The sequence below is a fragment of the Pygocentrus nattereri genome, chromosome 19, assembly GCF_015220715.1.
Source record: "Pygocentrus nattereri isolate fPygNat1 chromosome 19, fPygNat1.pri, whole genome shotgun sequence".
NCBI lineage: Eukaryota > Metazoa > Chordata > Actinopteri > Characiformes > Serrasalmidae > Pygocentrus > Pygocentrus nattereri.
The window spans coordinates 2,059,061-2,082,488 of record NC_051229.1 but is presented as its reverse complement, the minus strand read 5'-3'; the positions used below and the strand labels follow the sequence as shown (position 1 = coordinate 2,082,488).

Here is a 23,428-nt window from a genome sequence, read left to right as displayed (position 1 = left end):
TATATATATATATATATATATACACATATATATACACATACATACACACACACACTGCTCAAAAGAATAAAGGGAACAGTCTAATAACTCATCCTAGATCTGAATGAATGAAATTTTCTCATTGAATTCTTTGTTCTGTACAAAGTTGAATGTGCTGACAACAAAATCACAAAAATCATCAATGGAGATCAAGTTTATTAACCAGTGGAGGCCTGGATTTGGAGTCACACACAGAATTAAAGTGGAAAAACACACGACAGGCTGATCCAACTTTGATGTGATGTCCTTAAAACAAGTCAAAATGAGGCTCAGTATTGTGTGTGGCCTCCACGTGCCTGTATGACCTCCCTACAATGCCTGGGCAGCTCCTGATGAGTTGGCGGATGGTCTCCTGAGGGATCTCCTCCCAGACCTGGACTAAAGCATCCGCCAACTCCTGGATAGTCTGTGGTGCAACATGGCATTGGTGGATGGAGCGAGACATGATGTCCCAGATGTGCTCAATCGGATTCAGGTCTGGGGAGCGGGCGGGCCGTTCCAGAGCTTCAATGCCTTCATCTTGCAGGAACTGCTGACACACTCCAGCCACATGAGGTCTAGCATTGTCCTGCATTAGGAGGAACCCAGGGCCAACCGCACCAGCATATGGTCTCACAAGGGGTCTGAGGATCTCATCTCGGTACCTAATGGCAGTCAGGCTACCTCTGGCGAGCACATGGAGGGCTGTGTGGCCCTCCAAAGAAATGCCACCCCACACCATTACTGACCCACTGCCAAACCGGTCATGCTGAAGGATGTTCAGGCAGCAGATCGCTCTCCATGGCGTCTCCAGACTCTGTCACGTCTGTCACATGTGCTCAGTGTGAACCTGCTTTCATCTGTGAAGATCACAGGGCGCCAGTGGCGAATTTGCCAATCCTGGTGTTCTCTGGCAAATGCCAAGCGTCCTGCACGGTGCTGGGCTGTGAGCACAACCCCCATCTGTGGACGTCGGGCCCTCATACCATCCTCATGGACTCGGTTTCTAACCGTTTGTGCAGACACATGCACATTTGTGGCCTGCTGGAGGTCATTCTGCAGGGCTCTGGCAGCTCCTCCTGTTCCTCCTTGCTCAAAGGCGGAGGTAGCGGTCCTGCTGCTGGGTTGTTGCCCTCCTACGGCCTCCTCCACGTCTCCTGGTGTACTGGCCTGTCTCCTGGTAGCGCCTCCAGCCTCTGGACACTACGCTGACAGACACAGCAAACCTTCTTGCCACAGCTCGCATTGATGTGCCATCCTGGATGAGCTGCACTACCTGAGCCACTTGTGTGGGTTGTAGAGTCCGTCTCCTGCTACCACGAGTGTGAAAGACCACCAACATTCAAAAGTGACCAAAACATCAGCCAGAAAGCAGAAAGGTACTGAGAAGTGGTCTGTGGTCCCACCTGCAGGACCACTCCTTTATTGAGTGTGTCTTGCTCATCGCCAGTAATTTCCACCTGTTGTCTGTTCCATTTGCACAACAGCTGTGAAATTGATGGTCAGTGTTGCTTCCTAAGTGGACAGTTTGATTTCACAGAAGTTTGATTTACTGGGAGTTATACTGTGTTTAACACGTTCTAAATCAAAATTAATAAAACTAATGACTCCAAAAGTTTGACCACCACCTGTTTTTCACTTGCAATCGACTGCATTTAAGCAGAAAAACCGCTGCTGCCTCTCACAGATGAGACGGCGAGTTTTCAATTCACGTCAAAAACTGAAAATCGACTAAAATGGAGACACAAGGTTTTGTTCCGACAGCAGCGACATGAACATTTTTATTTTATTTATTTTATAAAAGCTCCTCAAATGAACAGAACGTGTGTTTTCTGATCTCCACATTTCACCACACGCTCACAATTTACTGCTGAAGGCCAAAAATCTGCGCCGCTCTTTGTGTTGTTCTCTAAAAGTGATGTTTCCAGAGCAGATCACTGAAGAGACGCCGTCTGTTTATAGTTTAGAGCCCAGATTTGGGGAAAAACGGCTCGACTTTCAGTAGAAAAACAAACTGAATTCAGCTTCTTTTATTATAAGGGTTTAAAATGACGTCACCGTCTATTAGACTGGAGCGAAGAGCTACAGCCTCACACGACGCCCAGCTTCTGAATGGAGCTTATGGAGTATGAACGTTATGGAGAACATGACCGAGTGCGGTTTGAAGTTTTAGAGGTTAAGTGAATCATTTAAGTGTCCTACTGCGACAGTGTGAGTGTCAGCTTAGATATTACCAAAATAACAAGCCTAAGAAATGAGCACTGATAAAACAGCCCATCTGAGTCTTTGGATGCAAGACCAAGCCTAAGACTAAGCCTAAGCCTAAGAAACGAGCACTGACAATTCAGCACATCTGAGTCTTTGGATGTAAGACTACGCCTAAAACTAAGCCTAAGCCTAAGTAACGAGCACTGATAAAACAGCCCATTTGAGTCTTTGGATGTAAGACTACACCTAAAACTAAGCCTAAGTAATGAGCACTGATAAAACAGCCCATTTGAGTCTTTGGATGTAAGACTAAGACTAAAACTAAGCCTAAGACTAAGTAACGAGCACTGATAAATCAGCCCATGAGTCTTTGGATGTAAGACCAAGACTAAAACTAAGCCTAAGACTAAGTAATGAGCACTGATAAATCAGCCCATGAGTCTTTGGATGTAAGACTAAGCCTAAAACTACGTAATGAGCACTGATAAATCAGCCCATGAGTCTTTGGATGTAAAACCAAGACTAAAACTACACCTAAAACTAAGTAATGAGCACTGATAAATCAGCCCATGAGTCTTTGGATGTAAGACCAAGACTAAAACTACACCTAAAACTAAGTAATGAGCACTGATAAATCAGCCCATGAGTCTTTGGATGTAAGACTAAGCCTAAAACTACACCTAAAACTAAGTAATGAGCACTGATAAATCAGCCCATGAGTCTTTGGATGTAAGACCAAGACTAAAACTACACCTAAAACTAAGTAATGAGCACTGATAAATCAGCCCATGAGTCTTTGGATGTAAGACCAAGACTAAAACTAAGCCTAAGACTAAATAATGAGCACTGATAAATCAGCCCATGAGTCTTTGGATGTATGGCATTAGACCACTCAACTAGCAGGCCAGGAGGCCAAAGAGGGTCTCTATGTCGGTCAGGAGGGCTTTGGTGTGAGCAGGAAAGCTGAAGGGAGCAAAATCAGACACTTAAACGACACGACGAGCTGGAACTGCGGACAGAAGTCGCTCTAAGCTCCGTTTAAAGCCCCGCTGGCGGCGACCTGCTCCTCACACCACGGCACACGGACGACGCCAACGCGTGTGATTCAGCGGCCGTTTGGGGTCGAAACGCAGCCGGCTGGCAGACTTAAACACCCGAAGAGCGACATTCGACTTTTAAAGGTGTAAAACTGCAAGTTTCGCCTCTTTTATCGCGACTTTTAGCCCCAAAACAAACAAAGATTCTGACCTGCTGCTCCTTCACCACCTCACTCAGGCACGGATAGCGCTCTGAAATCCAGCGGTAAAACTTGGGCACCCCCATCCTGTCCGAGAGGAGGCTCTGCACGTCCTAAAAAACGACTTAATGCACAAAAACGCGCTCAGAGGTAGGAAAAACCAGCAAAAACGCCGCCAAAGCTGCTATTGCTATATGGGGGAACGCCGTAGCTGCGACTGTGCAGCGGAAGTAAAATGTCCGGGCGGAATCTGTGACGCGGCGACTTGTGTTTACATTCAAATACTGCGAACAGAAACACGATTATACGGTAAAATACGAGGATTGGCAGACAAGTTGGACGAATTCGAGCGTTTTACTATGAAAACCAGGTGAAAACGTTTCTTTCAACGGGCGAATTGTGAGTTTTTATTTTGTTTATTTTTGGGAATTAGGTGCGGTGCGTCGTCTTATTCCTTCCGGGCTGCATGGTAGGAACTAATGTGTAAGTTAGTTTCGTGGCTTTTGAATTTTAATTTTTAATATTTTCTCGGGTTTTTTTAACCTTATTATACACCAGCAGACCGAAAATAGCTCTCCGAAGTGTGGCGTTTTTCATCGAAGAATGTGTTTTGTGGCAGCGCAATGTCAGATTATAGATTTTAAACCCCTGCTGAAGCAAAGCCATTAGAACCATTAGGATTCAAATTCATGGTTTTGCTTTCTAATGGGAAATTAGCTATTAGAAACCATCAGTTCACTGTATTACACCTTTAGATCCCATTACAAAACCATCAAATACATCTGGAAACAGTCCTATTAAACCGTTAGAGTCCTAAACTGTGATACCAGCCCATCAGGAAAACACTACACATCATTAGTGTTTTAATGGTTTGTGTATGTCTTTTGTTGTTGTACAGGTGGTGTTTTGCTGATATAGAGCAGGCATGAATAAATAAAGCAGTCTTTTTTTTCTGTGAACTGGTGAAGCCTGTCCTCGTGGAAATGAAATGGCCTGTATTAAAAATGTTTTTTATTTTATTTTATGTTTTGTTTTCCTTTCCAATCCACTGTCCACCTAAAACACCAGTAACTCACATTACACAGCCCTTTTCCAGCCTCTGTCTTCACCCCTTGTAATTATTAAACAGGCTGTTTTTGCTCCTGAGCCTTTGAGGTGTGAGTGAGAATCATGTGCGTGGTGTAATCGTATGTCAGTGTCAGACGACGACTTAGAGGGGGATCAAAAGTCACTACAATTTAATGGGAGTCCAACAATGTCGTCTTTCAAACGGCATCATGATGAATTGAGCTTAATATCAGGATCAGGGACATCACAGAGTAGCACTGGATTCTAGGCTGATATGTGAATGAGCTCTGTTCTGATTGGCTGCCACATGTTGTGCCTCATCCAAAAAGTAGTCCAGACCAAAACACGGCTTATAGCCAGTGTGAGTGGGTGGGGTTGAACTGCTGGGTGACCAGGGCTCTTTCTGTTTGCATGTTTTCCCTGTGTCTGCGTGGGTTTCCTACCGCAGCCCAAACACATGCAGTCAGGCCACCTGGATAAGCTAAACTGACCCGCGGTGTGTGTGTGAGAATGTGTCTGTCTGTCTGCCCTATGATGGACCGGCGGCCTGTCCAGGGTGTTTCCGGCCTTCTGCCCAATGACCACTGGGATAGACTATAGCTCCCCTGTGACCCAGAAGGATAATTCACTTAGGCTGCGTTCACATTTCCCGGCTGAAGTGGCACAAATCGGATTTTTTGCTCTAATGTGACTCGGATCTGGTGTTTTCAGGACTGTGTGGACACAAATCTGATCTCCTCAAATCCGACCTGAGCCACTTTCATATGTGGTCCTAGATCAGATGCGTATCTGATTTGTGGCCACGTGACCTTATTATGACGCTCAGATCAGAATTCATGTGCCGTCATTCAGTGTTACCATGGCAACAGCGCCAAACAGACGTTAAAGCCTGTAAACGGTGGAAAAGCAGCTCATCTCACCTTTTCCTCCTCCGTCTGGCTCTAATAACGAAGCTGAGAGCTGATCAGAGTTAATGATCTTCTCAGCGAAGCTCGTTCTGCTCGTTAGTTTGTGCTGATGATGCAGTGATTCAGTCACGTGACGTTACGGAGTAGGAGGAGCTCATGAGGGTCATTTCAGGCCAGGTCATCACATTAATGACAGATTTGAGTCACTGACCTAAACGAGGGTGGACGTTGAGTCAGAGAGATCGGATTTGAGCAACGAGGCTTGTGAATGTCACTTTAGATAATGTGTGTGTGTGTGTGTGTTGGTCTTTGTGACATCACAAAAACAGTAAAACCAAAATGGGTTGTTCTTGGAGATTTGCTTCCGTATAATTCCATAAGCTTTTACATATTGCTTATGTTTCAAAAAACATGGAAAATGATTGTTTTTACCTGAAATGGGCTTTTTAGGTATGATGCATCTTTTAAACAGAGGACATAAAATAGTATAAATAGTTTTCAATTCATTTCAGTTTTATTTTTATAACCTATGTACAACAGATATAGAAAAAGCAACCACAGTGTTTACAATATTCTTTGTTATAAAACTGAATAATTACACATTGTACAATATCTTCTTGTAACAGAAAGAATGGCTATAAACAGTTTACCTACTGGCGGTTATTGTTTTTTTATGCGAGCATGAATCTTGTTAAAACCACCAGCAGGCGTCTGAAGCACCAGAGATAAAGCATCCACCCAGCCGTGATGAGGCCTGTGGCGGCATCCGGATACAGCACAACATCGCAGTGCAGCAGTGGCTGATTGGATCCATCCAGCAAGTGAAAGGAACGATGGCAGGAACGTTTCTGGATCACACGTTTCTTTTTCCAAAGAAAAATGAACAAACGATTCCTTCGTGATGGTCCAACCACAAAACAACTGTCAGGGACCTCACCTGGAGAACGCGTTAGCATGCAGTCAAATAAAAGCTCACGTTTATTGGCTGATATCAAAAGCAATGTTGTCCTGTTTAAAATCCACAGATGTATGTCTGGTGTGTGAAGTCCTTATCAGAGAAGTCTTATATCAGCCTGGCAGCTGCTGTGCTAAAACGAAAAAGCACATGTCACATTGTAAGGTTGATGTTTTTGGTGAAAAACTCCATTAAGCTTTAAAACTGAAGTCACTTCAGTAAATATGAACAGCTAAATGAGCCACGGAGATCAAACTGCTCAAAAGCTGTTCCCAAAAACTGGTAAGGAGGAGAATTCCCACTCTCTGCAATGTCTTCCGGATTTCTCAGACACTAGGGGGCGCTCCCGAGCGAGTCCAAAATGAATGGGTTGATATGGAGCGTTTGAGCAAAATCAGTTTATAAATGCTGAAACACTTTTAATGTAAAAGAACAGAATCAGTGTAAAACATTTTAACACCGCTGTTATATTTAAGAGCTTTTAAACTCGAGTTATAGGAGCTTAAAACGGGGCCTTATGTACGTTCATGACGTCAGTGAGCGCAAACAGCCAATGAGCTGCTCCGCTCGCCCATCAATCATCACGCTCTAGCAGTAAAGCCCCGCCTCCTGCTGCCCAAAACCCGTTTACTGCAGAAATAAAGGAAATTTATCTGTAATCTCTTAGTTTTTTAGTGAAATCCATCCTCCTGCTGTCTAAAATTAAAGGAAAGTTCTGGTTCAATGATTAGAGACTATTTTAAGTTTTTAGCCGTTGGGCTCCATTCACTCCCATTCATTGAGGACTCGCTCACGCGGGCCGTCTGCTGTTCAGCAGCCCTGTTTTTGATATAACGGGGGAAATAGGAAGTGGCCAGGCTCCTCATGAACCGGCTCTGGTAATAGACTCTGTTGACCTGAGACTCTGCTCAGCTTTTTAAATGAGGTTATATAATCATCTTAACCATGACAGGGATGTTGAAACTGCCGTGTTATTTTGAGTTGGGTAGATTAGGCTAAACTCATACTAATACAAGTGGTGTTACTTCGTTGAAATAAAGACTCGTAGAATGAAAAGCAGCAAAGAAATCACTCAGTAAAAAAAGGTTCAAGGTCCAGAAAGATTTGGTTGCTGTGCAGCTGCTGGACTAAGAACTGCGCTGGACCTTTTTTCATCCAGCATCCGTCAGAGTAGGAGTCTTTATGGATGTTTTGCTGTAAAATAAAATGCTAAAGCGAACTAAAAAATTTTTTTTAAAAATAAATTCCACCCTTTTTCCCCCAAATGTGTCCATAATCCAGTGTGTGGGGTGTAATCAGAGGTTCAGAGGGTTTGGTGTGAACTGGTCCAGATGTATTTACAGTGGTGGTGATGGGAACCAGGCGTTGCCATGACGACAACACAGATATAGACACTTTATTTACCATCCAGAACCACCAGAGAACCTACACGAGTCTTCTGAGCTTATATGGAATGTTGATGATGGAAAACAGTGGAAAATCTGGAATAATGAATTTTCTTTGGGGACTATTTTGCCGCACAGCGCCCTGCATGTCTCCCTCCACCATGAATGGAGTTGAAGTTCTCTAAACTCTCATAAAACAGCGTCTCAGTCATCAGGCAGTGAATTCAGAACCAGTTCATGTAGGAACTTTCTGTAGGAGCTTTTAGAGGGACGTCTGGTTCCTAAAGGCATGAGTTGGTGTTTTTAAGAACGTGTCATTGAGCAAATGGAGCTACTCACCTTTAATTGTTTAGTAAGTTTGTTTGGTTGTTGAAGGTAAATGAGAGAATCTTTTCTCACTCTGGTCCTTCAGGAAGTGAGCAGGATAGTGGATGATGGAGCCTAAAACGCCTGAAACACAAACACAGGATTTTATTTTTGATTTTTTAATATTTGATTTTTGATTTGATGACACGCATCTGCATTTTTTCATCATTCACCTTTCCGCATGATTTGAAAGCAGCAGTCCTTTAATTTGAGTGGACATGTCGTGATGAATGGACCAACAGAAATACTCCAACTGACTTTTATCAAAAGCAAAGCACCTCCTTTCCCTCCCCTGTGAAGTTACTACTTTGGAGATCCCAGTGACGACATGCTGTGTGTGGAAGAGTGTATTTGCGAGATGGTGGACGCAAGTGGTCACAGGCTGTGACCAACGATGGGGCGTCACATTTTCGCTCCACTCTAAATGATTCAACAGTTACACTGCGTCTTATAACTGTACAGGTGCTGGAAGGTAACTGCTGCACCATTTAAGACACCTCCTACCACAAGCGCTGCAACTGCAAGGTCAGTAGCATTGTGGACGACACCTCCCAGCCCTCTCAGTGACGCTGTAATCTCATGCCATCTGGCAGAAGGAACCGGAAAAATCATCCCACCACCTCCAGAGTCCGCAACAGCTTCTTCCCTGAGATGCTCAGATAACTGAACACTGATGGCCCCCAAATAATCAACTGGACTGATTAGACCCTCTCCAACATCTACCTGGACTATTTATACCCTCTCCAACATCTACCTGGACTAATTAGACCCTCTCCAACATCTACCTGGACTATTTATACCCTCTCCAACATCTACCTGGACTAATTAGACCCTCTCCAACAGCTACCTGGACTATTTATACCCTCTCCAACATCTACCTGGACTAATTAGACCCTCTCCAACAGCTACCTGGACTATTTAGACCCTCTCCAGCATCCACCTAGACTAATCTAGACCCTCTCCAACATCTACCTGGACTAATTTAGACCCTCTCCAACATCCACCTGGACTAATTAGACCCTCTCCAGCATCCACCTAGACTAATCTAGACCCTCTCCAACATCCCCCTGGACTAATTAGACCCTCTCCAGCATCCACCTAGACTAATCTAGACCCTCTCCAACATCTACCTGGACTAATTTAGACCCTCTCCAACATCCACCTGGACTAATTAGACCCTCTCCAACATCCACCTGGACTAATTAGACCCTCTCCAGCATCCACCTAGACTAATCTAGACCCTCTCCAACATCTACCTGGACTAATTAGACCCTCTCCAACATCCACCTGGACTAATTAGACCCTCTCCAACATCCACCTGGACTAATTTAGACCCTCTCCAACATCTACCTGGACTAATTAGACCCTCTCCAACATCCACCTGGACTAATTAGACCCTCTCCAGCATCCACCTAGACTAATCTAGACCCTCTCCAACATCTACCTGGACTAATTAGACCCTCTCCAACATCCACCTGGACTAATTAGACCCTCTCCAACATCCACCTGGACTAATTAGACCCTCTCCAACATCCACCTGGACTAATTTAGACCCTCTCCAACATCTACCTGGACTAATTAGACCCTCTCCAACATCTACCTGGACTAATTAGACCCTCTCCAACATCCACCTGGACTAATTAGACCCTCTCCAGCATCCACCTAGACTAATCTAGACCCTCTCCAACATTCACCTGGACTAATTAGACCCTCTCCAACATTCACCTGGACTAATTAGACCCTCTCTAACACTCTGTTTGTGTGTGATGTGCTTTACCTGAAAACGGAAGTAAACAGTGTAACAACAAAAACAGCCTTTTAGTTTAGATGCCAACAGATGACTTGGTATTTATTGGAGTTTAACTCTGAAGCACTGCGGTATTAACGGCAGTGCTGTATTAAATACAGTAATACAGTGTGTTAAATGCATTACAGCAATAAAAGCTTAAAATATTAACTGCAGCACTAAATGCAGAGCAGTATTAAATGCAGCCACTATGAGCCCAGCAGTGTGAAGTGTCAGACTGGATGACCGATTGACCAGTTAATCTATAATCCTTTGTCAGTTTTATACCACACTAAAGTTAAAGGATGAGAAAGTCACTGAAAACCTCACTCACCCCCAGCCGCTCCTGTGATTTCCAGAGAAATGAGTGAATGACACAGAGAGAGAGAGAGAGAGAGAGAGAGTGATAGAGACAGAGAGAGAGAGAGAGAGAGAGAGACAGAGACAGAGAGAGATAGAGACAGAGAGAGAAGAGAGAGAGAGACAGAGAGAGAGAGAGAAGAGAGAGAGAGACAGAGACAGAGAGAGAGAGAGAGAGAGAGACAGAGAGACAGAGAGAGAGAGAGAGAGAGATAGAGACAGAGAGACAGAGAGAGAGAGAGAGAGAGAGAGTGATAGAGACAGAGAGAGAGAGAGAGAGAGAGAGAGAGAGAGAGAGAGAGAGAGAGAGAGAGACAGAGACAGAGAGAGATAGAGACAGAGAGAGAAGAGAGAGAGAGACAGAGAGAGAGAGAGAAGAGAGAGAGAGACAGAGACAGAGAGAGAGAGAGAGAGAGAGAGAGACAGAGAGATAGAGAGAGAGAGACAGAGAGACAGAGAGAGAGAGAGAGAGAGAGAGAGAGAGACAGAGAGAGAGAGAGAGACAGAGAGAGAGAGAGAGAGAGAGAGAGAGAGAGAGAGACAGAGACAGAGAGAGATAGAGACAGAGAGAGAAGAGAGAGAGAGACAGAGAGAGAGAGAGAGAGAGAGAGAGGGAGAGACAGAGAGAGAGAGAGAGAGACAGAGAGAGAGAGAGAGAGACAGAGAGAGAGAGAGAGAGAGAGAGAGACAGAGAGAGAGAGAGAGAGACAGAGAGAGACAGAGAGACAGAGAGAGAGAGAGAGAGAGAGAGAGAGGGAGAGACAGAGAGAGAGAGAGAGAGAGAGAGAGAGACAGAGAGAGAGAGAGAGACAGAGAGAGAGAGAGAGACAGAGAGAGAGAGAGAGAGAGACAGAGAGAGACAGAGAGACAGAGAGAGAGAGAGAGAGAGAGAGAGAGAGAGAGAGAGGGAGAGACAGAGAGAGAGAGAGAGAGAGAGAGAGAGAGACAGAGAGAGAGAGAGAGACAGAGAGAGAGAGAGAGACAGAGAGAGAGAGAGAGAGACAGAGAGAGACAGAGAGACAGAGAGAGAGAGACAGAGAGAGAGAGAATAAATGAATTATATTTTCAGTGATTAATCAATTAGAACATATTATAAAACCAGAGAATCTCTGCACAAAAAGGAGCTGGATTTCCAGAAATAACATAAACAGATAAACACCTAAAATGAGCTACAAAGTGTGGGAATGACGCACACATTCAAGTCAGGCAGTACTACTCGTTTTCATGGCAGGGCTTTAGGTATTTTAATCAGTTAACTCCCTGCATAATACATGGCTGATGGAGATCAGAGCTGAAAGCACTAGAGATGCAAAGTTTTAATACAAACCTTTTTCATTACGAATGAAATCATCAGCATAACAATCTGAGTGAAATGTTTGTGAAATTTTAATAAGAATTTCAGGATTTTGTAGTATTTGGTGGAGTTTCCCCTTCTGCTTTAATGACAGTGAGCACTCAAGCTACATGTGCGCCACAAGTTTGTGTAAAAGTCTGACCGGCAGACCAGCTCCACCTGAGAATCTGACCACAAACAGCAACATGAGAAACTCAAAAACTAATCTGGCCTTCGTGTGCACCTTAAAGGGGAATGCCACCTGCTTTTTAAAAATTCTACATAATTAAGTGTTTAATATGTAATCCGAGCGGTTCTGAGCGGTTCTGAGCGGTTTGGTGTGAAGCGCTTCGTTCTAGATAAACTTACAGAGTCAGAACCGTTCCCAGTGGTGGTGATGGGAACCAGACGTCCCTCTAAAAGCTCCTCACAGTGGTGGTGATGGGAACCAGACGTCCCTCTAAAAGCTCCTACAGAAAGTTCCTACATGAACTGGTTCTGAATTCACTGCCTGACGACTGAGACGCTGTTTTATGAGAGAACTTCAACTCCATTCATGGTGGAGGGAGACATGCAGGGCGCTGTGCGGCAAAATAGTCCCCAAAGAAAACTCATTATTCCAGATTTTCCACCGTTTTCCATCATCAGCATTCCGTATAAGCTCAGAAGACTCGTGTAGGTTCTCTGGTGGTTCTGGATGGTAAATAAAGAGTCTATATCTGTGTTGTCGTCATGGCAACGCCTGGTTCCCATCACCACCACTGTAAAGATACTGGTAGAATTTCCCTTTAAAGATGAACGCTAAAACCCTGCATTACTGGGTGGATCAGATGTAAACAGTCGGAATCTCTCTGTTTACATCTCACACACGGAGTTTTACAAAAAAAAAAAGGTCAGTGTCTCAAACTTACTTTACACTTAAATAGCGACAGAAGTGCAAAACATCCAACTCTAAATCTTTGTTTATTTCTAGGTTATTATTATAATAATTATGTAAAAGTCCCAGATTGTCATAGTGGTCTCAGGCTTTCTGGCTGTGTATTTAATCCCTATATTTCTGGAATTTCTCATCGTGTGCAGAGTGAGTTGTTGTGTGACGTGTCTGACTGTGCGCTGGACGTTTGTGGTGTGTTTGCTGGATTTAAACAGCAGCACGTGTTTCTCAGGATCTTTATCAGATGCCAAATATTTACCCATCTAGCATATCGTTATTTTTACTTTCGGCCCTCAAAGCAGCGAAGATGAATGGCTAAAGCAGAGACGCTCTAAATAAAGAAACGAAATAATGAATAAAGCACTAATTCTTATCAGCAGAGGGTTTTCAGTAGCACTGATTGTGGCCTCTTAAACTCCTTGAGACCACCAGTGGTTCCAAAACACACTTCATCATATTCTTCATAACTTTAATATTTCATAAATGTGTGGTCAGTTAGTGTAGGGGGTAACACCTCTGCCTTCCACGCTGTAGACTGGGGTTCAATCTCCTGCTTGGACAAGCCCCCTACACTATACCAATAAGAGTCCTTGGGCAAGACTCCCAACACCACCTTCACCTACTACACTGTAGACTGGGGTTCAATCCCCTGCTTGGACAAGCCCCCTACACTATACCAATAAGAGTCCTTGGGCAAGACTCCCAACACCACCTTCACCTACTACACTGTAGACTGGGGTTCAATCTCCTGCTTGGACAAGCCCCCTACACTATACCAATAAGGGTCCTTGGGCAAGACTCCCAACACCACCTTCACCTACTACACTGTAGACTGGGGTTCAGTCCCCTGCTTGGACAAGCCCCCTACACTATACCAATAAGGGTCCTTGGGCAAGACTCCCAACACCACCACCCTTATAATAAAAGAAGCTGAACTTTGTTTTTCTACTGAAAGTCGACCCGTTTCCCCAAATCTGGGCTCTAAACTATAAACAGACGGCGTCTCTTCAGTGATCTGTGAGATTTTTGGCTCTGAGCAGTAAATTGTGAGCGTGTAGTGATGTGTGGAGATCAGAAAACACACGTTCTGATAAATAAAGGGGAGCTTTTACAAATAAATCGATAAATAAAATAAAAATGTTCTTTTATTTCATGCAGTTACTGAATAATTTGCCTTACGATTTGGTCACGAAAATTCAGATGGACAAACCAAAACATCCCCTGGAGACTAAGAGGCTAAAACTTAAACTGAGTTTCACTGTCAGTTTGTTTTTCTTCAACTGAACTGAAAGTTTCCTGCCTGATTGAAACTGAAAGACTTTCAGCGCTACTTTGTAAACGTCCGCTATAACGACCCTTTGTTCTAATAATGGCTCTTTGTTGTTGTAATGGGTGTTTGTTGTTAAAGGGCTGGTGTTGGTGTTTGTGATCGCTGGGCTGTTTCACTGACTCACCGTATCTTCTGGACATCTTGAAGCTCAGAACAACAAAGCTGATGAAGAATAAAACGATCAACGCTATAAACGCCACTCTGGACCAAGACACACCTGAAAGAAGACATTCAGGAACTGAAACCATAAGAATCCGTATAGGAGGTTACACCCCACAGTAAGCAGAGCGCTAACCGCACTCCTAAATCATCTCCAATGCAGCTGATCAGCCAAGCCAGCCTTGGGGTCTGAAGGAGCTTCACTAGGTTTACACTGGAGCTACGAAGTCTTAAAAAACATGGTCCTTCAAGGGTTCTTTAGTAAAGAAAGCGGTTCTATGAAGAACCATGAACACTCACAGAACCCTTTGCATGATTAAAGGGTTCTTTGCATGGTGAAATGGTTCTTCAGACTGATGGAGATGGTGGTGTGTTGTGCTGGTCTGAGTAGATCAGACAGCAGTGCTGCTGGAGGTTTTAAACACTGTGTCCACTCACTGTCCACTCTATTAGACACTCCTACCTAGTTGGTCCACCTTGTAGAGAGACGACAGCTCATCTGCCCACAGGACGCTGTTGGTGGACTGTTCTCAGCCCAGCAGCGACACTGAGGTATTTAAACACTCCAGCAGCACTGCTGTGTCTGATCCACTCGCACCACCACAACACACACTAACACACCACCACCACGTCAGTGTTACTGCAGTGCTGAGAATGATCCACCACCCAAACAGTACCTGCTCTGTGAGGGTCCATGGGGGTCCTGACCACTGAAGAACAGGGTAACAGAGTATCAGAGAAACAGATGGACTACAGTCTGTAACTGTAGAACTACAGAGTGCAGCTCTACAGTAAGTGGAGCTGATAAAGTGGACAGTGAGTGTAGAAACAGGAAGGTGGTCAGAACGTTACGCCTGACCGGTGTATATTCAGGTGCACATACTCCACATAATTTACAGGTTAACTTGTTGGTAAAAGTGAGACAGTCGGTTTTTTTAACGTTGTCCGTAAAGCATGTTTACAGTTTACAGTGCGCTGTTAACCCCCAGTCCTGTAAAATTACACTCAGTGACTGTATATTTAACAGTACCGTGGCGCTGCAGCTGTGCCTGTATATGTATGATAGATGTACCTGCTGAGTTCTCCAGGTGACTGAGCTCTTTCTTTAGCTCCTCACATTCCTCCAGGATCTGCGCTGTGTCCAGGGTGGTCAGGGCAGGGTCCTGATGATCATCTGCCACAAACACTGTCCATCTGTTGTTTACTTTATCCAAAACCAAGATGTCTTGACCATCAACCTGAAGCCGGTCAGACAGCAGGACCACCCGATGTCCATCATAGAGGCACTCACTTATATAGGTGGGATTCTCTGAAGTGTACAAGACAAACAGAACCATGCAGCTTAACACAGGGTTTACTGAATACCTCATAGTGGTTACTGAATAATTCATAGTGGTTACTGAATAATTCATAGTGGTTACTGAATAATTCATAGTAGATACTGAAAAATTTTGAGGAAACACTGAAAAATTCTATCATTAATAGTAGATACTAAATAATTCATAGTAAATAATTCATAGTAGTTGCTGAATAATTCAGTACATTATGAATAATTTATAATAGTAATTGAATAATTCATACTAGATACTAAATAATTCATATTAGATATTGAATAATTCACATTAAATGCTAAATAATTGCTAAATAATGCTAAATGATAAATGCTAAAAGAATGCTGAAAAATTCATAGCAGTTGCTGAATAATTCAGTACATTATGAATAATTTATAATAGTAATTGAATAATTCATACTAGATACGAAATAATTCATAATAGATCATGAATAATTCATATTAAATGCTAAATAATGCCTTTAAAATGCTGAATAATTCATAGCAGTTGCTGAATAATTCATAGTACATTATGAATAATTTATAGTGGTTATTGAATAATTCATACTGTATACTAAATAATTCATATTAAATACTAAATAATTCCTAGAAAATGCTGAATAATTCATAGTAGTTACTGAATAATCCATAGCATTACTGAATAATTCATAGTAGATATTGACTAATTCATAGTAGATTCTAAATAATGCTGAGATAGATGGTGAATAATTCACAGAAGATGCAGAATAATTCATAATACATGATACAGAAGTCATAGCAGATACTGAATAGTTGATTAGTGAACAGCTCATAGCAGCCATAGGAACTCGTAAGACTAACAGGTGAATAATAAGGCTGTGGTTTAAGGAGCTGGATGTATTGAAGATTCTCCAGGAAAGTGAAGTGTTTTTATCCTGACTGTGTCCGTGGGTGTTGACCTGTGAGCCGCGAGTCTAAACAGTGAACCAAGGTCAAATGAACTCCCTCAGAGTTGAAGTTACTGCCAGATCCTCACGTTCAGTGAGTGACTGCACTGCCCTTTCCCTCAAACCCACACAAACAGGCCCTAAAACACATTTTAACAGATTAAATCGACTAAGATGATCATAATGAATAAGATTTCGCCCCGTCATTCAGTTTACATTGATGTTCAGTATTAATAATGCCTGATTAAATATGCCGCTCAATTAGTAATTAAAAATAAAGCTGGTCTTGCCGTGTATCAGAGTTTTAGGACTCAGCGTGACTCCAAGAGGACAGAAGATCAATAAAACACATGTGCTCCTTTGCTAATTGTTTATTTTTACTAATATTAACTAATAGAATGAATCACCATCAAAATTATTGCACTTTCGGCTCACGGACACTCCAACTTCTGCAAAGACATCTGAGGTGACATTTGTTTTCAAGATCACTATATGCAAAAAATGCTAAATTTAGCAGCCGTTAAGGAAATTTGTTTAATCAAAAATGACCAAAATTCATAAAAATATGAAATTTTAATATTTACATGTAAAATAATGGCACATCTATGCAGCCCAGGGTCTCCTGAAAATAACAACACATGACATGTGTGACTGACACAGGTAAATACTCTATTACTGAAATACTCTAATTGTAATTGAAATTAGGAATGTAATTATAAATCTGAGCAGGATTGGCCACTGATTCCAGCGCGACCAGCAGCCTTTTAACATTCCCATTTCCTTTTTTATCCACTGAAGTGTGAGAATGGCCCATTATCTGGTTTGTTTTGTTTAAGTGGGAATTCACTATTTTTCTGAATTATGTTTCCCTGTGGTTTGGAATCTCCCTAAAAAAAATAAATATATATATATATATATATATATATATATATATACACACACTATATATACACCAGTCTTGGACAGTACCTGAGTAACTGAGTAACTGAGTACCTGAGTAACTGAGTAAATGTAATGAGTTTCTGTACTTTAGTATTTTTGGTGTATCTGTACTGAAGTTTCTCTGTTCTGGACTTTTTCCTTTCACTCCACTACATTTCAGAGTCTAATATCCGACTTTTTCCTCCTACATTTTGAGAAATCTGTCGTTCCTTTTGGTTTCTGTGTGTATAAAAACGTCACATGTCAAAACGAAAGAAGCGCAAAGCCAGAGCACCAATCAGGGCCCAGCGGTCACTTTGTTTAGAGCTGGTTTTGACCTAAATGGAGATAGTAGCAGTGAGAAGTATTTTCTGTTGGGAAATTGAGTAAAAGTACTGTGGTGTCCCACTGCAGGCCGTGCCGTGAGAAAGGCTGACCGTTGTTTATGTTCTGTCAGTTTAATTGTGTGTACGTGTCACTGCGCACTGTGTTTTCCGGTGTTTCATAAAAAAACACTTCTAGCTGATTCACAATGAATTTCAGTAATAATCGAGTATAGTACAAATCTTCCAATACTTAAAGGGGAATTCCATCAAATTTCCAAATTTTCTGCATAATTCAGAGGCTGTGGTGTAAACAGAGAATTCAGAGGCTGTGGTGTAAACAGAGAGACTCAGAGGGTTTGGTGTGAAACGGTTCAGACGTCTTTACAGTGGTGGTGATGGGAACCAGGCGTCACCATGACTACAACACAGATACAGACACTTTATTTACCATCCAGAACCACCACAGAACCTACACGAGTCTTCTGGGCTTATATGGAATGCTGATGATGGAAAACAGTGGAAAATCTGGAATAATGAGTTTTCTTTGGGGACTATTTTGCCGCACAGTGCCCTGCATGACTCCCTCCACCATGAATGGACTAAATCAATTATGTGTTAAGGCCAAAATCTTCTCAAAATCTATCATAAAACAGTGTCTCAGACATCAGGCTGTGAATTCATGACCATTTCAAGTTATAACAGCTTTAAACTCTCCAGACGTTTCACCGATTTTTGGAATGCTCTGCCTAATTACTTGGTTAAGCTGTGGACAGACTCAATCAATGTGGTTAAATGCCTTTATGATCATGGAAAACCGTCCAAAACAAGAGTTTGATGTTGTGTGCAGACACTTCAAAGCCTATTGTTCGCATCCCGGTCCATGCAGGTCCAGAGCAGGGCTAATTTAGGGTAGGTTGAATAGTGTGTTACCTGCAAGCCTATTCATGCCAAAAGAGGACTGATAGTGCTCTAATGGTTAGGTAGAAGGAGGGGGCCTGTCCTGAGCATGGTGGCCTGGTGGTGCACATTTTGAACAAATTAAAGTTGATTTAAATTAAAGTTGATCTTTTTTTTTCAATTGGTTTGGCTCATTTCTTGAAACCGAGGTGACATTCTCAAAACACCATGTGAAACACAGCTCAAGAGACTTTTTTTGGGCACTGACAATTTGTATAAAACACACATTTTGTTTTGAAGCATACATAAAGTGTGTGGGGGAGATGTGACCTTTCGCTGCTGATCTGTGATGTTGTGCTGCATTATACAGGTCATTTTGCCAAATGTACATATAGTTTGCAAAACATACAATCTGTTTCAAGAAATATGCAAAAGTTTTTTTAAAAGATGTGGAAGAAGTGGGCTCAAAATGACAGTTTAGAAAAAGAAAACAAATTAATTGTGTTGATCCACCTCAACCTCTTGCAAAAGGGGGTAAGCAAAAGAACGTAAGTTGCTCCTGAGTGTCTGTCCACCCCCCAGCTGCATTGTTGTGCAGGGGACATGCATAAGGTTGCTAACACCTTAGCAAATTTGCATGCAGCCTTTTGTGCTGTGGGGGATAAATAGGAACAAAGAAGCAGAAACAAAATGCAGAGAAGGTTCACCACTCAACAGGCATTGGAACGGATCCTGAGTAACACCAACCCTTGTGACTCAGATGGAGAAGACATAGTCCTTCAACCGGATTCGGACTCTGAGCTGTCTTCAGGTTAGATTTCTCAAATTACCTATTTCCATTTTCTGACTGTCTTTTTTATTTAGAACCAAAACAAAATGTTAATTTTTAATTATTTATCTTGCAGATGAGGAGACTCCTCCTCTACTAAAAAAGAGAGCTCGGTTGGCGAGTGAGCCGACAGAGACCGCAACGCAAAAGATGGTACAGTGTGGCGTGAAGGACAAGTGGGGAAACGTCTCAATTTCACCCCAATAGAACCGTACCCTACAGATGGAGAGCCAAGAGCTAGTGTCCGGAGTCGCCTTCAGAGCTTCCTCTGTTTTATCACTCTTGACATGCTTCGTAGCATTCAAGAATGGACGACACAACATGCACGTCACACGGAGCAGGTGGATCGGTTCATGGATCTCCCAGAACTAATGGCATTTATTTCAGTCATTATCTTGAGGGGGGTGACCAAGGTTCCATCACTACATGACAGCTGGTCAGCAAGCCTTGCAAACCCAAGGATCATTGCAACTATGGCCCGAAACCGCTTCCAAGACATCATGCAACACCTACGCTTTGATGACATGTTCACACGCAGTGAGCGAGCGGAGACCGATAAGTTTGCTGCAATCTCTGATGTGTGGAGATCATTTGTCACCAACTGCATCGCATCCTACAGCCCTGGTCGACACATCACTATTGATGAACAGCTTTTCCCGTCAAAGACTCGCTGCTGTTTTCTGCAATACAGTGCAACAAAACCAGACAAGTTTGGTATTAAGTTTTGGGTGGCTTGCGACTTGAAATCAAAGTGACAGTGAATGCACCCAAACGGAAGAAGGTCGTCTACATTCTCAGCAGCATGCACAGTGTGGTTGAGACTGAGGATACCACCAAAAGGAAGCCAAACACGGTCACACAATACAGCAACACAAAGTGCAGGATGGATGTAATGGACCAAATGCGGGAGTACAGCCTGCGTGCAGGAACACGGAGATGGCCAGTCGCCGTGTTCTACAACATGATTGACATGGCAGCACTAAATGCACATGTGCTTTATCAGGCATGCACTGGGGTGCAGGAGAGACGGGTGGACTTCCTGGTTGGGCTTGCAAAAGAGTTGGGTGACTGAGAAGAAGGCAACGCAAGGAGAAACTGCTTCGGCAACAACCTTCCACACCCAGCCCTGGCAAAAGGGCGAAGTGCCAAGTCAACCATCGATGCACGAACAATTGTGCAACTGTGAGACGTGTCGACTGCTACAAATACACGTGTGGCAAATGTACCAGGGACAGACCCTGGCAGTGCCAGACTGCTGAGTGAGTGCTGAAATGCCAGCCACACAAGGAAATGCCACTCACACACACACGCAGCCCCCCACTGCAGACTATTGTAAATATGTGTGGAATTGTTTTATTCCTTGTATTTTTCTGTATTATTTTTATAACAAAAATAAAAAGCATGGAAACAAATAAGAGTTGTTCTTAAATTTTTCACGCTGAAATTTCAGTCCTCTTGACACAAATGCTTCTGGTCATTACTCACAGCTGTACCTTGCTGTAAAATTTCTAATTCTCTATTTAAAATAAAAAAAAAAAATTCATTGTTTGCTTTTTTGCTCAAATAAAACTAAACTAAATACAAAATGTATAATCTTTATATTATCAAATACAATAAACTGAATAGAACTAACTAGAAACTAAATAGCTGAACTCAATGGCAAACAACAGCCTCCTGTGGGTCGCCAGTAATGGCCTTATTTACAGAACAAAAGACGGTGATTATAGGATGTTAGCTAACATCCTTCAGGTCACTCGACCCGTCTCTGGGTTCCAGAGGTAGAAATGTTAAATGACCCCTCTCTGGGACTTCTAGTGTTTAAAGACTCACCTGTAGGACGAGCAGAGCAGAGACTCCACAGGCAGAGGAGCGTTAAGCAGCGCAGCAGCGGCGTCATCTCTCCTCCTGCACTGCACCTCCTTTCACTTTCCTTTCTCTCACAGCCAGCAGCTCTGCGTGCAGCTCAGACACTCCGAGAGACGGAGACGGAGACGGAGCTGCAGCTCACGGTTCAGCACTTTATACCCTTTAAACACGCACACGCACACACGCACGCGCACACACGCACACACACGCAACACACGCACACACACACACACGCAACACACGCACACACACGCACGCACACACACATACACACGCGCACGCACACACACACACACACACACACATTACATCACTCACTGTAACACTGTTATCTGCTATCAGCTCAAACACACTCACTGCTTTACTGTCCAGGACATTTTACTTTTCTCTCTCTCTCTTTTCTCTTTTCTCTTCCCTTTTTCTTTTTCTCTCTCTCTCCTCTCTCTTTTCTCTTCCCTTTTTCTTTGTCTCTCTCTCTCTCTCTCCTTTCTCTTCCCTTTTTCTTTTTCTCTCTCTCTCCTTTCTCTTTTCTCTTCCCTTTTTCTTTTTCTCTCTCTCTCCTCTCTCTTTTCTCTTCCCTTTTTCTTTTTCTCTCTCTCTCCTTTCTCTTTTCTCTTCCCTTTTTCTTTTTCTCTCTCTCTCCTTTCTCTTTTCTCTTCCCTTTTTCTTTTTCTCTCTCTCTCCTTTCTCTTTTCTCTTCCCTTTTTCTTTTTCTCTCTCTCTCTCCTTTCTCTTTTCTCTTCCCTTTTTCTTTGTCTCTCTCTCTCCTTTCTCTTTTCTCTTCCCTTTTTCTTTGTCTCTCTCTCTCCTCTCTCTTTTCTCTTCCCTTTTTCTTTGTCTCTCTCTCTCCTTTCTCTTTTCTCTTCCCTTTTTCTTTTTCTCTCTCTCTCCTTTCACTTTTCTCTTCCCCTTTTCTTTGTCTCTCTCTCTCTCTCTCCTTTCTCTTTCCTTTTTCTTTTTCTCTCTCTCTCCTTTCACTTTTCTCTTCCCTTTTTCTTTTTCTCTCTCTCTCCTCTCTCTTTTCTCTTTCCTTTTTCTTTTTCTCTCTCTCTCTCCTTTCTCTTTTCTCTTCCCTTTTTCTTTTTCTCTCTCTCTCCTTTCACTTTTCTCTTCCCCTTTTCTTTGTCTCTCTCTCTCCTTTCTCTTTTCTCTTCCCTTTTTCTTTTTCTCTCTCTCTCCTCTCTCTTTTCTCTTCCCTTTTTCTTTTTCTCTCTCTCTCCTTTCACTTTTCTCTTCCCTTTTTCTTTTTCTCTCTCTCTCCTTTCACTTTTCTCTTCCCTTTTTCTTTTTCTCTCTCCTCTCTCTTTTCTCTTTCCTTTTTCTTTTTCTCTCTCTCTCCTTTCACCTTTCTCTTCCCCTTTTCTTTGTCTCTCTCTCTCCTTTCTCTTTCCTTTTTCTTTTTCTCTCTCTCTCCTTTCACTTTTCTCTTCCCTTTTTCTTTTTCTCTCTCTCTCCTTTCTCTTTTCTCTTCCCTTTTTCTTTTTCTCTCTCTCTCTCTTTTCTCTTCCCTTTTTCTTTTTTTCTCTCTCTCTCTTTTCTCTTCCCTTTTTCTTTTTCTCTCTCTCTCTTTTCTCTTCCCTTTTTCTTTCTCTCTCTCTCTCCTTTCTCTTTTCTCTTCCCTTTTTCTTTCTCTCTCTCTCTCCTCTCTCTTTTCTCTTCCCCTTTTCTTTGTCTCTCTCTCTCTCCTTTCTCTTTTCTCTTCCCTTTTTTTTCTCTCTCTCTCCTTTCACTTTTCTCTTCCCCTTTTCTTTGTCTCTCTCTCTCTCCTCTCCGTTTCTTTTTTCTGTCTTTCAGCTTTAATTCAGAGCAGCTTTATCGTCACGACTCTGAAGCACATTATTGCTAAAACATCGGTAAAAATGAACAATTAAAACAACAATGAAAGCAAAATAAGATGAATAATAACCTTGTTATCAAATTAGAATAGAACTATTATTACTGTAATTGTCATTATGATTATACTGAAAAATGAACTGATGATGCATTGTTTGTGATGTTTTTTTAACATAAAGAATGTGTGGTTTTGAGATCAGTAGGGTGGAGGTCATTAGGGTGGAGGTATGGAGGGTCAGAGTAATTAGGGTGGTAATGTCTGCAAACAGAAAACCTCCATCAGTGCGTTTATCTCAGCGTCATGAACATTCTGTACAGACGTGTTTCTTCCAGTTTTAAACAGTGGAACGTCCTGAACTGCAGAGAGGATATTTATCTCTCTCACACATTCAGCTCCTCTCCTTCTTGACCACTCACAGCACAGACTCAGTGGACAGTCTGGCTGTAGAGAGC

General features: G+C 42.7%; 2 protein-coding genes across 7 annotated transcripts in view; both read right to left on the bottom strand.

The window, feature by feature from the left end:
• xrn1 (5'-3' exoribonuclease 1) overlaps nt 1-3,731 on the bottom strand; it is a 64,887-nt gene extending 61,156 nt beyond the window's left edge. The window contains exon 1 of one of the 4 annotated variants that reach the window (XM_037530966.1): nt 3,475-3,731. In XM_037530966.1, the coding sequence (XP_037386863.1) occupies nt 3,475-3,549 (75 nt within the window). In that variant the 5' untranslated portion in view covers nt 3,550-3,731. The remainder of the gene's footprint in view (nt 1-3,474) is intronic. The other 3 variants (XM_037530967.1, XM_037530964.1, XM_037530965.1) reach the window with 3 other exon arrangements.
• A 2,200-nt stretch (nt 3,732-5,931) lies between these two features.
• LOC119266100 lies at nt 5,932-21,310 on the bottom strand. Of its 3 annotated transcripts, none has more exons than XM_037547744.1 (6): nt 21,107-21,310; nt 15,120-15,356; nt 14,013-14,105; nt 10,266-10,277; nt 8,119-8,229; nt 5,932-6,522 (listed from the first exon to the last, which is right to left on the bottom strand). In XM_037547744.1, the coding sequence occupies exons 1-5, from the start codon at nt 21,171-21,173 to the stop codon at nt 8,129-8,131; spliced, it is 510 nt and encodes a 169-aa protein (XP_037403641.1). In that variant the 5' UTR covers nt 21,174-21,310; the 3' UTR covers nt 5,932-6,522; nt 8,119-8,128. The 3 variants fall into 3 exon arrangements, with proteins under 3 accessions (XP_037403641.1, XP_037403639.1, XP_037403642.1); XM_037547742.1 differs by having other exon boundaries at nt 5,932-6,527; nt 21,107-21,307; XM_037547745.1 differs by lacking the exon at nt 10,266-10,277 and having other exon boundaries at nt 5,932-6,527.
• Between the last annotated feature and the right edge of the window lie 2,118 nt (nt 21,311-23,428).